The sequence below is a fragment of the Thalassophryne amazonica genome, chromosome 12 (assembly GCF_902500255.1).
Source record: "Thalassophryne amazonica chromosome 12, fThaAma1.1, whole genome shotgun sequence".
In the NCBI taxonomy this organism is placed as follows: Eukaryota; Metazoa; Chordata; class Actinopteri; order Batrachoidiformes; family Batrachoididae; genus Thalassophryne; species Thalassophryne amazonica.
The window spans coordinates 50,042,158-50,058,828 of NC_047114.1; the positions used below are offsets into that span (position 1 = coordinate 50,042,158).

The 16,671-nt window shown below is 42.0% G+C and overlaps 1 protein-coding gene across 3 annotated transcripts in view; it reads right to left on the reverse strand.

Annotated features, from left to right (window-relative positions):
• Positions 1-16,671, reverse strand: part of rnf220a (ring finger protein 220a) — a 507,503-nt gene that overhangs the window by 105,592 nt on the left and 385,240 nt on the right. For all 3 annotated transcript variants that reach the window (XM_034183510.1, XM_034183509.1, XM_034183511.1), the window contains exon 3: positions 13,129-13,258. In XM_034183510.1, the coding sequence (XP_034039401.1) occupies positions 13,129-13,258 (130 nt within the window). The remainder of the gene's footprint in view (positions 1-13,128; positions 13,259-16,671) is intronic.

A 16,671-nucleotide genomic window follows, 5' to 3' on the forward strand; every position in this document is an offset into this window, starting at 1 on the left:
GAGATCCAAAAGGACAAGCACAGAAGAAGGGGATTAAATAAACAAAGATGGCCAACACATATACAGGGCTGGAAATTTGAATCTGCCTGGTCATACCCACAGCCTCAGCCTAAGCATGTTGCTGTTTTGCTGAGTGTGCTGTGCTGAGTGTGCTGTAGAAAGGGATTAAATAAACAGAGATGGCCAACACATATACAGGGCTGGAAATTTGAATCTGCCTGGTCATTTTTCAGCTTGGGACTCCGACGAGGGCGGTCACATCTCCTCCACTCTCCCTTATCTCTGTTCTCTGCTTTTAACCTTCAAGTCCCTACTTCACCAGTCTGTGAATTCCTCAAATTATACTGGATACTGGATTCTGGATCTATTGGACTACTATTGGATTAACCATGGAATTGATCAGCTGGTCTCTGAATGCTATTGACACCATTTTTTCTACAAGAAGGTCAGGACTGGGGGATCCTATCTGCCCAGATGGAACATATCCTGTGGGCTATGTTCTGGACTCCTGGAGTTCCTGGAGTGTGGCATGCTTGGTGGCTTTCTCTGTTGAGGACGTCGAGGATTTATTCATTTTTGGTCTTATGGTAGCAGGGCTGGTACTTTTTGGCTTATGTGCTGCCCTGATCTACAGGAAAATTAGCAAGATGGCGGCATCAAGAACCACGGCCCCTCACTTGTCCGTCATGATTAACGAGGTTGGCAAGGCAGTGCATTCTCAGACTGCGATGACTCTTGAACTCAGACGCAAATTGGATGACATCTTGGAGCAGATGCGTGCCTTGCAGTTGAAGTTGAACATTTCAGAGGCCGGTGAATATTCTTAATTCATAACTGGGAATATTCGTAATTCATAATTGGGTATTTGGTTGTTGGAACTGTTAAAAAGTGTTTTTCACTGCTCAAACCATAACATTACAGGCTTATCAAGCCTGAAGGTCAAATTGTCCGACTGTTTTCCTCCAGAGGAATTTTTTTTTTCGGCCTGGGGAACATTTGCTGTTTCTTATCTCAACTCACAAAGACAATAAACTGCTTCTCACAGGACTGAAGCATGCTCCATTCCCTCCCCCCACCAGCCTCCTATCCCCCATCAATACTCCCGTCTCTGGCGCCTGCTAACGTCACTCCTTTCCCCTTCGGCGGGGGCAGTGCAGTTTTAGCTGCAGCCCCCGTCACTCCCCCAAGCTGACGGTGGCGCATCTCAAGGTTGCTGCGTGGCCTTCACCCACTTGCCTCTATTCTGATAACGGACTTCTTCAAACTTAGTGCACTTAAACAATGTCAAATGTGTATGTGCTGTCTTTAATTCTGATGTGTGCCATTATTATGGTAAACAAGTAATAATTGTGGACTAATTGCTGTCTGAGGTAACTGGAGTGTAACCATAATTTCTCCATTGTGAGATCAATAAAGTATATCTCATCTCATCTCATACCCACAGCTGGCTATTTTGGGGGTAATTTTCAGTTCAACTTTTTAAAAAATGGTACCAGTTTGTTCCCCATGTCATGAGGATTCAGAATATATATAGTTTTTATGGCTACATATTATAGTTTGTGAGTTTATCCAGACAGACAGACAGACAGACAGATGTAGCCCTTTATGTATATAGATGCAAACATAATTTACCAAAGTATGGTCAATAAAATAAAAGTGCGGAGTTTCTCCAATCACTGCCACCCAGACTTGTCATGGATGTGTTGTGGTTTCCTTCACAAGTCTCCTTCTTGCACAGTCACTGAATTTTTTCTACCCCAGTAGTAGTAGAAAACCCCAGCTTCAGTGACGTAAAGTCCTCCAATGTATTGCTCTTATCTGCGCACCTAAAACAGGTGATTTCTCTGATTACAGGGTGAGCCAATAAAATGTTGCCACTTTTTGATCGTACACAAGTTTTTGAAATGAGAACTTATTTGAAAATTTTATTTACAGACTTGTAACAGAAGCATTAAATTAACATTTGATACCAAAGGTTTCCCACTTTGTCTCTTGTTTTCCGCACAGTTCAATAATTGATGACATGTTCAATCCATGCTCCTCTTCTTTGGATTACAAACATTTTATTGGCCCACCCTGTAGCTCATCTACCAGCCCGAAAAGTTGAACTCATTACAATAAGTAGATTTCGTCGTGGATGCAACAAATATGTAACAGGGCTTTCACTCACTGAATCCAGGGCCGATTTTGATGTTGCTGAATGAATTGAAGACTGTATTATCAAAGTAGTAATAATAATATTAGCAGCAACTGTGAAATTAAACAGTTGCGTCAGTGACATTGGTCATCCTTGTGTGTTTACGCACATATGCATGTGTGACAGTTAGCTGGATCACACTGCAGAAAAAACGCTTTAAAGTGAGCACTCACTCCACAGAAAACTGGACTCATTAGTATTTTTATTTTTCCAGCCTGGTATGGGACACCACCCCTGTTGGCACATTCCACAGAACACCTCTGCAAGTTGGGCCAGACCACCCACCTCATCAAACAATCTTGACTTGGTCACATGTTTACATGATGAAAAACCCCTGTTTTGGGCACTTCACCACTCTCTGTTGTGAACATGTTTATTTTTTTATTTTTTTTTTTGTAATTTCTGACACTGCTGTTGAGGTGCATCATGGAAAAAACTGTGTTGAGGTGTATTTTGGTGTGTTGCATAGCATATCATCGCAGATGGGTTCATCCCGTCATCTGGCTAATTTCCCCACATGGTAAATATTCCCCTGCATTTACTTTGAAGTTTCTTTCTTATTCATTTTGTGTAGCTTAACTTACTGTTCCTAGCCTTTCAGTCTCATGTGTTCTGGGTTTGATTGCTTGGTTGTGTGTTGAGAGCATTACCACATCACCACATTGTGTAGGTTTATAGTGTTCTCTTGATTTATTGTTCTTGTGGCTTTTTTCTAGTGTTTTTGCCTTCCTGTTACAAAGTGTTCCTGGTTTGTGCCTGCTGTTTTGGATTCATCTGTTCCTGACCTTTTGCCTGTTTTTGGATAACCCTCTGCCGACTCAAACTCTTCGCCTGTGTGCATGACCTTGCATGTTTTGACCAAGCCTCTTAGTCCGCTGTTCAAGTCAGTGATATTTTACCTTCCATTGTTGTGGTTCTCTGTATTGGGATCCTTTTGCAAAACCATTCCATATTTGTGTTTCATAAAAAAAGTAGATATAATGTGCGTTTGCTTGTGCTAATGTTTGTTTTCTTGCACTGACGGAGGAAAGCTGAACAGCGGGCCTTACCTCCACCAAAAAAAGTGAATAAACACGGGTACACAATCAAGCTGCCGTGTAGTGCAGGAGAATCTGCCAACCCCCTTCATCTCTCTCATTCTCACTCTCCTTCACCCTCTTTCTCACTTTTATTCATTACCAGGAACGTGTGCTGAGGCATCAACAATAACAGCCACCTCTACCTGCTTGTTGACAGTGTCAAACAGTGACAAGAGAAAAAGGGAGAGGGAGGGAGGACAGCAGCTGTACGCCATGATGGGAGACAATTGACACAATGACAGAGGGGGTGAGAGAGAAAGACAGAGAGATGAAAAGAGACTGAAAAGAGGGGAAAGAAAGAGGTAGACGGAGATGAAATGTGAGGCAAGACAGAGCTACAGAAGGCCGGACGACATAAAGCCAGATCAAGCGAGAGAAAGATGAAAGCAGACAGAAAATGAGCGAAAGAGAAGCAGCAATGGGAGAGTTGGTGTGTGCCTTTTCTCTCTGCCTCACACATCTGTTTGCCCGCTTCTATGAATTTTTGATGGTGATGGTTGCCGGGGCTGGAAATGAGCAATAACGCAAAATGAAACAAAAAGACAGATGTGTTGTGGTAATGAGGGGTGGATGTTAAGTGTGAGGCGTGCTGTTAACGCCACACAGATTCCACAACAGATTTCCCACCATGACAGTCTTCAATTTGCCATTGACTAAACTTTTGTTGTATTTATTTTAAAAACATAAATTCATTTGTTTAACAAAACACTGAAGGACCTACTGAAATTGGTGTAATCCTTTCTGATTTTGTTCATTAGTATTCAAACCAAGCACGGTGGCTTAGGGGTTAGCACTGTTGTCTCACAGTGATCCCAAGGTCATGGGATTGATTCCCACTGGTGGCCTTTCTGTGTGGAGTTTGCATGTTCTCCCCATGTTTGTGTGGGTTTTCTCTGGGTGCTCCATATTCCTCCCAAATCCAACCACAGGCAGGTTAGATGAAATGGAAACTTACAATACTGCATGTTAAATATTGCAAACATGATGATGATGATGATCAAATCAGTGGATTACACTGCATGAGGTCTTCTTGAAACTCCAGTCCCTTTTAAACACAGACCACATGTCTGTTTGTGCATGTGTCTGCGCCTGTGCAGGGCTCAGCTTCCGTGGAATGCTATAAAATCTACACCAGTTCTTTGAAGAAATATTTCAGTCTGAATGAGAACCGACTGCTAATGTCAATAATAGCAGTTTCAGTTGGGTGGATGCATAATTTGGAAACAAATTAAAGTACCCTGCCATCTCAAACTACATCCAGTCTGCACAATGGGTGACAGAAGAACAGAGAACAAGAGAGAAAGAAAGAAAGAGTACAATGGGGATGAATAAGTCTGCTGTGGTAAAATGTATGAATAGAAGGATGATGCTGCCCTCAAACCACTGATTGCTTTTTGGGTTTTTGTGTTGTCCGCTCGCTCTGATGGAGGGACATTGATTACGGTGGAGGGAGACGGGGCAGGAGGCGGGGGTGACGGGGTATGTAGATTACCTCCCCCCACCCCGTTGTGAGTCACCTGAGGTGTGCAGGATGGGATGGATTTCTATTTGTTTGTGCATGAGCCCCATGTCTGCACTCATGAGAGGCTGTGACTCCAAAAAAATGAAGAAATGCCAGCACCAGAGAAGAAGGCACACAAAATGAACAGAAGAGATAAAGGTTCTGGACAGATATTCATTGAAGGGAGCGGGCGCACAAACACACGCGCCTTCGTTTCCATACACATAGCTCTTTCATTCTGGACCGCTGGTCGTCATTAAAGGCAGATTTGCCACAAATTGCACCAAATTCCCACTGTCACTTTCAATGTTGGCTGCTCGCATGCAGAGAGACAGACAGAGAAAGACAGAGAGCAGCAGGCGGGCATATGTGTGTGATATAGGCTGCGGTCGGCTTTGTAATATAAGTTCCACACAGGCACACGCCTTCTGCCTCTCTTGATAACGATATGTGAGGAAAAAAAAATTAATCTCACAAACACAAATGTGATAATATAAACACAAAAAAATACACATGTTGCATTCAGACCTATTCTCATTGAGCAACTATATAGCAAGAAATTATAGGAAAATGAAGCTGCACAAAGACTTCTGCCAAGGAGCAGTCCTCCCAAATTATACATCAATTATTCTTTATACACTCATGATTTATGATGACAATAATCTAGATATTTTTTATTTATTAATTTCTTTTGCAGTTGCGAGATACTATTGTTACTGCATTGTTAGGAACAATGCAACAATAAGCACGAAGGCAACTGTTTCACGAAGCATTTATTAAGGCTCATTCATTTATTTTCTGCCACTTATCGGGGTCTGGGTGACGGTGGCAGTAGGCCAAGCGGCTCATCCCACACTTCCCTATCCTCTGCCATGTCCTTTAACTCCTTTAACTGAGGCGTTCCCAAGACAGGTGGGAAATGTAATCCCTCCAGCCTCTACTTGGTCCATCTCCCACTTAAACATGCCTGGAAGATGAGCAGGGGGCATCCTCATCAAATGGCCAAACTACCTCAGCTGGTTCCTTTTGATGCAAAGACTGTATTCCATATTTGAGCTTTTCTCCCAGTCCATGAGTGTATGTCCAGTTACCCGAGGAAGGAAACTCATTTCTGTTGCTTGTATCCGCAACCTTGTTTTTCGGTCATTACCCAAAGTTCATGACCATAGGTGAAGATTATTAAAGCAGTTCATGTTAACTACAGGATTAAAATATTCAACCCCAATTCCAGTGAGGTTGGGACGTTGTGTAAAATGTAAATAAAACAGAATACAATGATTTGAAAATCCTCCTCAACCTATATTCAACTGAATACACCACAAAGACAAGATATTTAATGTTCAAACTGACAGACTTTGTTGCTTTTGTGCAAATATTTGCTCATTTTGAAATGGATGCCTGCAACACATTTCAAAAAAGTTGGGATGGGGCAACAAAGACTGGGAAAATTTAACGAATGCTCAAAGAACACCGAATTGGAAACAGGTGAGTGTCATGATTGGGTATAAAAGGAGCATCCCCAAAACGCTCAGCTGTTCACAAGCAAAGATGGGGCGAGGATTGAATTGAATACACCACAAAAGAGGATTTGCTATTCATTGTATTCTGTTTTTATTTACATTTTACACAACAACATCCCAACTTCATTGGAATTGGGGCTGCACATGATTTAATAATTAATAAACACAGTTAATAGTATTATTGACATTAACATGAACACCATTAACATGTGATTCGTAAACACGTTATCTGTATTTTAATTAACAATTAGCAGCTGAATAAGTAATACCAATTAATGTACCCTCAGTATAAAGTGTTTTTCTTAGAAATATATCTTAAAAAAGGTTGTCTTATATTCAGAGTTTAGACTTTTACATATGTATATTTACAGTAGATGGTGCTAAATAGCTGAATGAGTGAATTGAGTGTGGCTCCCATAACTGAAGTAACCCACCCCTCTAACTGTCTCACAGTGCTGAAGGACAGAGAGAAACAGAGACTGCCCTGACAAGAGGCTATGTAAAAAGTAAATGCCACAGAGTCACTGAATAACTCTGAAACAACCTAAAATTCAGTGTGAGGGGGTAGTATTAGAAGATGGTAAGCCCAAAAGACCATTTACAAATACCGTGAGAGAAAGGCTTACTGTGGTCCTAAAAGCAGCAATGTGCCAGTACATGCTTGTTTAATCAAATGAGGGGCTGTGCATAGAAAAGGCTCTGGCATCAAAATAAAAAAGATATTGTCAAAGCATGGTTGTCTTATAATCAGAACCAACTGAAATTCAGAACAATTCATCAAATTCATGCAACACTGCATTATTTACACAACCTTGCATTTCAAAATTAACATGCCAAATAAAATTTGTTGTGGCTTACACATGAAATTTCTGAGAAAGAAAATCTTGAGTCATAATAATGTAGTAATTTTTTTTATCTGTATTGGGACCACAGGCACCACCCTGCCTGTAGCGCTGGTGCCTTTGTGAACTTCTCATCTTGTTTATATAATTATTATGTTGTTTGATTTTCTATTTTCTGTTTCTTCAAAACTTTGCAAAACTTTGTAATTGTTAGAAAGGCCTAAGCAGCGGGTCACCCCTTTGAGTCTGGTCTGCTTGAGGTTTCTTCCTCAAATCATCAGAGGGAGTTTTTCCTCACCACTGTTGCCTGTGTGCTTGAGGCAGCTTTGTTGTAAGTTGGCACTACATACATGAAATAAAGTAATTGGGACCTATCTGACAACTGACGAGGAGTTTGTCCATTATTGTTTGATTTAAGTACCAGCTCTGTAAAACTATCACTTTCCTCACAACAAACAACAATCCAAGAGTTGCTTCAACAAAGCAGAACAGGCAACACTGTGAAAATGAGGGAATCCTTTCCCAGAAAGGACAGGTGTAGTGACTGCAGCAACAAGACATGCAGCTGTGCGTTTATTTTCCCATTCATTACACAATACATTTGGCACAGTCACCTGTTAGCTGTTTGCTTCATTGTGTGGACTTCCTGTTCGGTTCCATGTATAAAAATGCTGACACGCTAACAGCAGTGCAGCCATAAAGAGACGACTGCCAAACATCAGTCGTGCATATCTACACATACAGATGCTTTTTTTTTCTTTTTACCAGTGTGTGTGTGTGTGTATGTGTGTGTGTGTGTGTGTGTGTGTGTGTGTGTGTGTGTGTGTGTGTGTGTGTGTGTGTGGTGTGTGTGTGTGTGTGTGTGTGTGTGTGTGGTAGGTGGTTAATGGGGAGTAGCTAAATCAGCCGGGCGTGAAGTGAGCCACCATTCCATCTCACCCCAGGATGACGCTATTTCCTTAAATAACCCTGTGCGTGTTTGTGTGTGTATGTTTGAGGGGATTTGAGAATACACACAATTTGTGGCTCCCTGAGGGAAGTGCAGAACACTAACCATTATTAATCATTGAAACACATCCACACACACCTCCCCATATCACACAATGATAGATGACCTGTGCATAGCTGGCAATTCTATTCTATTCTATTCTATTCTATTCTTTAGTCTCACTTTTTCTTCATAAAACAGTTTCTGGAATATCAGGTTTAACTCCAACAATTCACCAATAGATCAGTAATGATAACTTAGTATGGATCTGAAATCTTTGCAGTTATCTATCATAAAGTCATAATTTAATTTGATTTTGCCAATTATATTTGAAAAGTGGACTCTACTTTTTTCTGAAATTATGCTGGACTACCAGTATGGCAGCGAGACAAGATGCACAAATAGAGAAATATCAATTATAACATTATAAGATGTCAGTTTGTGCATGACTGATGATGAGTTATCAGCTTGAATTGATGCTGAATCCAGTCACTGTCTCTTTAGCACAGCAAAAATAATGTGTCTTGCACTCATTTTAAAGCTGCATGCAAATGATGTACTGCGTTTCCAAAAGTTACAACACTTAGCACTGAATTTCATGCAAGGACTGATTTGACATTTTTGGTGGAAGCATGGAGGAAAATTTGACATTCATCAGTAAATGCCACATCATAATATGATAGATAGATAGATAGATAGATAGATAGATAGATAGATAGATAGATAGATAGATAGATAGATAGATAGATAGATAGATAGATAGATAGATAGATAGATAGATAGATAGATAGATAGATAGATAGATAGATAGATAGATAGATAGATAGATAGATAGATAGATAGATAGATAGATAGATAGATAGATAGATAGATAGATAGATAGATAGATAGATAGGCACACAGACAGACAGACAGACAGATCGATTAATGCAATCCCTCTGTTGGGCGGAAGACTGTCTCTTGATCCATTCCTGTATGGGATAGAAAATCATTCACGGCCGATCTTGACACACCCATGCATGGGTTTGTTTAACATGTGAATTGTTGTTCCTTGCCTACAAACACACAGTCCTTGACAGATCCTTTGCCTGATCCTTTGCCTGATGATGGCTGGGAAAGCCCAGACGGATCTGAGTCTGAGGACTTGCTACAGCTTTCATCCGCCTTCACAACTGTTGGGATTCAAACCATGACTCCCTGATCTGACGTGGAGGACTTCTTGTTTCACCAGACACCGTCTTGTGTTCAGGGTTCCTCTGGGGCCTTCATGATTACCGGTAGCAGTAGCGGCCAATGTCCCCACCGTATTTCACCCCAGTAGACAATTCCCTGCTTGATCCATTACACAGGTGTCACAATGCGGACAAGGGGTTGGATTTTGGCACCCACAGATAGTCAGACAGACAGACAGACAGACAGACAGACAGACAGACAGACAGACAGATAGACAGATAGATAGATAGATAGATAGATAGATAGATAGATAGATAGATAGATAGATAGATAGATAGATAGATAGATAGATAGATAGATAGATAGATAGATAGATAGATAGATAGATAGATAGATAGATAGATAGATAGATAGATAGATAGATAGATAGGCACACAGACAGACAGACAGACAGATCGATTAATGCAATCCCTCTGTTGGGCGGAAGACTGTCTCTTGATCCATTCCTGTATGGGATAGAAAATCATTCACGGGCGATCTTGACACACCCATGCATGGGTTTGTTTAACATGTGAATTGTTGTTCCTTGCCTACAAACACACTGCAGCCTTCATCCGCCTTCACAACCGTTGGGATTCAAACCATGACTCCCTGATCTGACGTGGAGGACTTCTTGTTTCACCAGACGCCGTCTTGTGTTCAGGGTTCCTCTGGGGCCTTCATGATTACCGGTAGCAGTAGCGGCCAATGTCCCCACCGTATTTCACCCCAGTAGACAATTCCCTGCTTGATCCATTACACAGGTGTCACAATGCGGACAAGGGGTTGGATTTTGGCACCCACAGACAGACAGACAGACAGCTAGATAGATAGATAGATAGATAGATAGATAGATAGATAGATAGATAGATAGATAGATAGATAGATAGATAGATAGATAGATAGATAGATAGATAGATAGATAGATAGATAGATAGATAGATAGATAGATAGATAGATAGATAGATAGATAGATAGATAGATAGATAGATAGATAGATAGATAGATAGATAGATAGATAGATAGATAGATAGATAGATAGAGGAACCACGCTACTCTTAAAACACATTAAGTAAGTCCCTTCGGCTGCTCCAACGTTTGCACTCGGGGTCGCCACAGCAAATACATGCTAATTCATATTCAATGTGTCAGTCACAGGAGCTAGGTAGAAATGAAGAAGAAAATGAAATGTTTTGTTGCTTTCCTCCCTCATTATACCATCTTGTACTGAACTGTAATGTCCAAACCGTGGTATGAACTGATGTGTGATTTCTTTGTACTGTTACACCTCTAATGAGTGCTGGGTGTATTGCCAAATTCATTTTTGGTATTTTTTTTTAGCATTTTGAGAGTGAATTTTTTTTTCCTAACCCATTTTTCCTACTACATCACCTTTATTTCTGATCACTTCACACATGCACAACGTAATAATAATATTAATTAAAGATTTGTTGACTCAATCAAATCATTTTGGTGCTTTGACAGTTATCACCCCTCAAGGATTCCCTTAAAGGCAATGTCACAATCACAGTTCTTGCAAATTTAACCAGTCACAGTGAATTCTGTATGTCCTTGTGGTTTTGTCCAATCTCTGCATATTTTCTACAAATTTGACCAGTCATCGCTGTTTCCCAGGACAAAACCTTCAGCTGTACATTGCCAACCTCACTTATACTGCACTTTATGTAATGTATAAGGACAAATAAATTGCAAAAGAAGACAAACAAAGAGCCCAATAAGCTAAAGACAGTGCAGAGGAGAAGAGAAACGAGTTGGTGTATTGAAGGACAGACTGGTTGATGTCCTCATGAGGTGGAAATGGGGGTAAATGAAGTGTGATTTCCATGTGGGGTGACACTATCAGTTGCCCTGTTGCTGTGGGTTAATGGGGACTATCATAAAGCGGGGCCCATGAGGTGGACAGCAGGTCATACTCAAACACATACACACATGTGTATGTACACAAACACAAGGACACACCCAGACATGTGGTCAAGCTAAAATATGGATCCTAATGGTTGTGTTCCATCGTTAAAAAGGCTTGAAGTTGATTTATTCATCGTAAAACAGCTCATGCAACTGCCATGTGGAGAAGAAGGGGTCAGGATTCAAACCTGTGAACCAAAGGTCACAGGTTTGAATCCTAATCCCTGCAGGAAACACATACCATAACACCAAAATGCACACATCTGCCTTTTATGCAGATTTATGGCACCAAACTCTTAGCTAAAAAACAATACCATTCAGCAAGTCTGACAGTAAAAGCTGCATTCAAACCCAACCTACACCCCATGCTGTCAAAATATCCAGTTCATGAGCTCATAAATTATCTCATTTAAATACAGTACCTTGTACTGTGCTTGTAGGCAGTGTGCAGAAGGTTGCACTTGTGTCAAGATAATATTGTTTTTAGTTAAGATATCAAATGTTACTGTGGAGGGGTTGGATCCAACGTTGTCTGTGTAAAGATGATGTGCAACTGTGACACAGGATAGCATGAGAGGATATCTCATGCTATTCTGAACAATTATTCAGTTAATAGCAGTCTTTTTCTGTCTGTGTGGTGAGAGGTTACATACCCAGTGATCTGGAGGACAATCAAACTCAGGAATGCCAGAAACAGCAGTGAACAACAGGAAACTGCATGGAAAGGCTAACTGAACTCAACAAACAAGTGCAATGTGCATCCTGGTCAAAACTGCTGGCACCCTTGATTTTAAGTACACAATTTCAGTTTCAGGTCTGGGGCAGGTGCCACGCATCACAACATCTGCCACACAATGGAACCATCTTGGGTCATGGATTACATCCACCTAGGCAGACAACTGGTCCATCTTTAAATGTCAAAAGTAGCTATCTATCTTTTGTAGCCAGGTGAAATTTGGGCAAACCCTTGGGGTTCTCAACACTGACACACCTGTGTGTTGACTCATGCGCAGAGACACACTATACATTGGCAAATTGTAATGGCTATCATCTAAGTCTCTCTATAAGTAACCATTCATTTGACACAAAGGCACTTAGAATCATCATTGCTTTAGGTCACTAAAGGCACCCATGTCACCAACCCATACAGTAAGACAGGAAGCACCAGGATTATACTGTAAATACTTGGACCTTTGCACTCCTGGAAACACAACGGCATCACAAAACATCTCTGTCCAGCAACCTCATGATGACTTCGTGTCTCTGTCTCAAAATCCATCGTCTCAGAGATACAAATGTCACTGCTGAGATAAGTTAATGTCTCTGCAAATTCAACACTTTCATTGCATACAGATACACATCTAAAGGCCAAGTCCATGAAGTCATTAAAAGCCTGGATCTTAGCCGTGATCCTTTAAAAGTGATAACTTTCTTTAAATTCATCAGTCGGTGTCAAGAATTGTTTCAGGTACACGCACACACATGTGTGCGCGCCCACACACAAGCGCGATATGTGAGGGTATTTTGTTATTATTAAATATGCTCACACATGCTCAAAGATGCTCAGTTTTTCCATGCAGAGTTCTTGCACGATGCACAGGGTGCATACGTGCAAGTGTAAGATTGAATTCAATGTTGCAATAATGGCCAGTAAAAATCTTCATTTACATACTGTACTGTTGTCCACGACACTTTACCACCTGCGATCAGTTGCACACTTTCACGCACAAAACTTTCTTGGATTGTCCACGCAATTTAGCATTCATTGTCTGGGATCTTAATAAACCAAGCCCCAAGTGTGTTATGGCCTGATACGTATGTATAAGTATGTATGCCCAATATGTATGTGTGTTTCAGGACTACCTGAGGCACATGTTTGCTAGCCTCTCAATCTCTGTCTCCATGTGTTCCTGCAGCTCTCCGGGCCGAAGCAGCACCTGGCAGATGGGACAGACTGGAGCCTGACTGTCGTATAGGGAGATCTTCTTTTTACCTGCACACAGAAGTAGAGATGAAGCACCACAAAACACAGACAGAAGCAAAGAAGCAATAAGATCATTTTCTAGATATGGCATTAGAATGTACATTTGATACATTTGGAGTGAACATTGATTATCATGTTTTTCTTGCTGTTATGATCGAACAGAACCTCAGGAGCACAACTAACAAACTGATGAAGGAGCTGGAGGCATCAAATAGAAATATGTCATCATTCACCAGTAACAGAGGATCAAATCAACCAAGGAGGAGCCTATTACTACAAAACTGCCATAAAAAACAACAAAAAAACAAGTTGATGCCCATATTATCTATGTCTGGAATTAAAATGGGTACAAACTGTATACTTTCAGGAGACAAGAATAGACAGTAAGACATCTTTCAAGTGTTGTGAGAAGGAATGTCAACATTACAAAGTAGTAAATGCTTTAGCATCCCACCTTTAAGAATGTGTTGCAGACCTTAAACACAGGAATGGATGTGTATTAACAAAAGAAATCAAGTTGATTGAACAAAACATGAACTATCTTGAGTTCATACGATTTGAAATGAAATATGTAGAAGTCAAAGCAAATGTAAGGATGACTGCACTGGTTTTGTCATTTCTGTTTTCAGTATCATCCCAACTTTTTTCTGATTTGGGTTGCATTATGGTATGTTGTTTTGTAACTGAAACACTACAAAATCATCTTCTTTTATAGGCCAGAAAACAAAATGAGGATTAATGTTTTTCCACCTCAACATGGTGAAATCTTAGTGTTACAGCAAAGCATGTTACTGTACATGGTTCATCCTCAAAATGTAAGACAGGTGTGATATAAATGGCAGCTCCAAAAGGAGGTCCCATCCTATAGTTGGAAGCACAGGTAAGCTCTACCTGCATGGTGTTTCCGCCTGACGCACCTCCGCCGGTGCCAACGGGGTAACTGCAGGGTCATCAGCCGGGAGCCACCCTTCATTGATGTTTCGCTCCATTAATCCCGGAACATCTCACGGTGGTGGAGCAATGGCAGGGACGTCTCCCTGACGCCCCCTGCAGCTACCCCTAGGACCCCTCTTTCCCCCATGACCTGTCCTTCCTACGCAACCACAACCAGAAGCTGGCTCTTTCCGTCTCTTCTGCCAGGTCCCTATTTGCCCTCTTCAGCCTTGTTCCAGACACTCCAATCTTCCTGAGGAGGCACTGGATGGATGTTCCAATGAACCCCCTGCAGCCAACCTCCTGAGGGTAGATAGTTGTGGACCATCCAGCTTCCCGGCACTCGGCTACCAGGTGGGTGTATTTGTCTCTCTTCCTTTCACAGGCAGCCTCCATTCCTCCCTCCCAAGGGACAGTTAGCTCTGCCAGGATCGCTGTCTTGACATCAGAGGACCACAGGATGACGTCTGACCTCAGGGAGGTGGTGGTAATCTTTGGGGGGAACTTGAGCTGCCAATCAAGATCCACCCTTAAGTTCCAGTTGCATCCAGGTGTTAGCAGTGATCTTTCCCTCTGGCTGATGGTCTGAGCTCCAGCTCCTTGTCTAACAAAGCTGATAAACGTCCGAGACTTAGAAGGAGGGTCTTTGGCTGCTTCCATTCTCCACACTTCAAGGACGTCTGCCAGCTTCCGCAGAACCAGATCGTGTCACCACCTATACCTACCCTGCGCCAGAGCTGTCTTGCAACTAGACAGGATATTTTGTAGGCTTGGGTTTGGGGCATTGCAGAGCTGGCAGCTTTCCTCTGAGCCGTACCACTGGCTCACATTGCTTGGGCTGGGGAGGGTGTCATACGTGGCCCGAATGAGGAAACTAAGCCTTGCTTGAGGCATCTTCCACAAGTCGGACCACTTGATGGTCCTGCTGACGACTCCTTCCCAAGTTGTCCATCGCCCTTGCTGTGGCTGGCTGAGCGCCTTGATCTTGTATTGCTCCTCCTCGTGCCTGACCACCTCCTCAATCACCAACTCTTTCCTCTCCTTTCTTGTAGCCTTGGACCAAAACTTGGGGGTTGTTCCCCACCCCAAGCCTGCTCTCCCTGACTGTATCCTGCCCACCACTTCTTTGTGCTCGAGCCTGCTGATGGCCTGGTCAACAGCCTCCTCTGCCTTCCACTTGCGTCCTGTTCGCACTGGTGCCTTGGTGTTTCTTACAAACGGGTCAGGTGAGTCTCTTATCTCTAGCACAAGCCTGGCCTTCTCTTGTCTGTAGCCTAGGTTAATAGACTTCAGTGGCAGCTGCAGCATGGTCTTCCCAAACAGGCCAATGTTGGAGAGGCTTCAAGGTAGGTAGTAGGAGAAAAAAAACGGTTATTGCATGGTACAAAAATGGTTTTGCACGGTATAGCTACTTTCTGTATTCATTATAACTATGCAGGGGGTATCTATTTACTCATCAGTCTCATCAGACCAGACAATTTTGTTTCTCATGGTCTGAGAGTCTTTCAGGAACCTTTTGGCAAACTCCAGGTGGGCTGCCATCTGCTTTTTACCAAGGAGTGGCTTCTGTCTGGTCAGTCTACCATACAGGCCTAATTGGTGGATTGCTGCAGAGATAGTTGTCCTTCTGGAAAGTTCTCCTCTCTCCCCAGAGGAATGCTGGATCTCTGACAGAGTGACCATCGGATTCGTGGTCACCTCCATGACACACGCCCTTCTCCCCCGATCGCTCAGTTTATACGGGTGGGCAACTCTTGGAAGAGTCCTGGTGGATCTGAACTTCTTCCATTTAAGGATGATGGAGGTCACTGTGCTCATTAGGACCTTCAAAGCAGCAGAAATATTTCTGTACCCTTCCACAGATTTGGGCTTTGAGAAAATTCTGTCTCAGAGGTCTACAGACAATTCCTTTGACTTCATGCTTGGTTTGTGCTCTGACATTCACAGTCAACTGTGTAACCTTATATATAGACATGTGTGTGCCTTTCCAAATCATGTCCAGTTAAATGAATTTACCCCAGGTGGACTTCAAGCTGTAGAACCATCTCAAGGATGATCAGTGGAAGCAGGATGCACCTGAACTCAATTTTGAGTTTCATGGCAAAGACTGTGAATACTTATGTACATGTGATTTCTTAGTTCTTTTGTTTTCAATAAATGTGCAAAAAAAACAAAAAAAAAACAAAAAAAAAACTTTATCACAGGGAGGGTTTCCTCAGTATATACTCATGGGCTAAATTATTAGATACACATTGCTCGTACCGGGTTGGACCCCTTTTTGCATTCAGAACTGCCTTTATTCTTCATGGCATAAATTCAACAAGGTGTTGGAAATGGTAAATGGACTGCATTTATATAGCACTTTTCCATCTGCATCAGACGCTCAAAGCGCTTTACAAATAATGCCTCACATTCACCCCGATGTGAGGGTGCTGCCATACAAGGTACTCACTACACACTGGGAGCAATAGGGGACTAAAGACCTTACC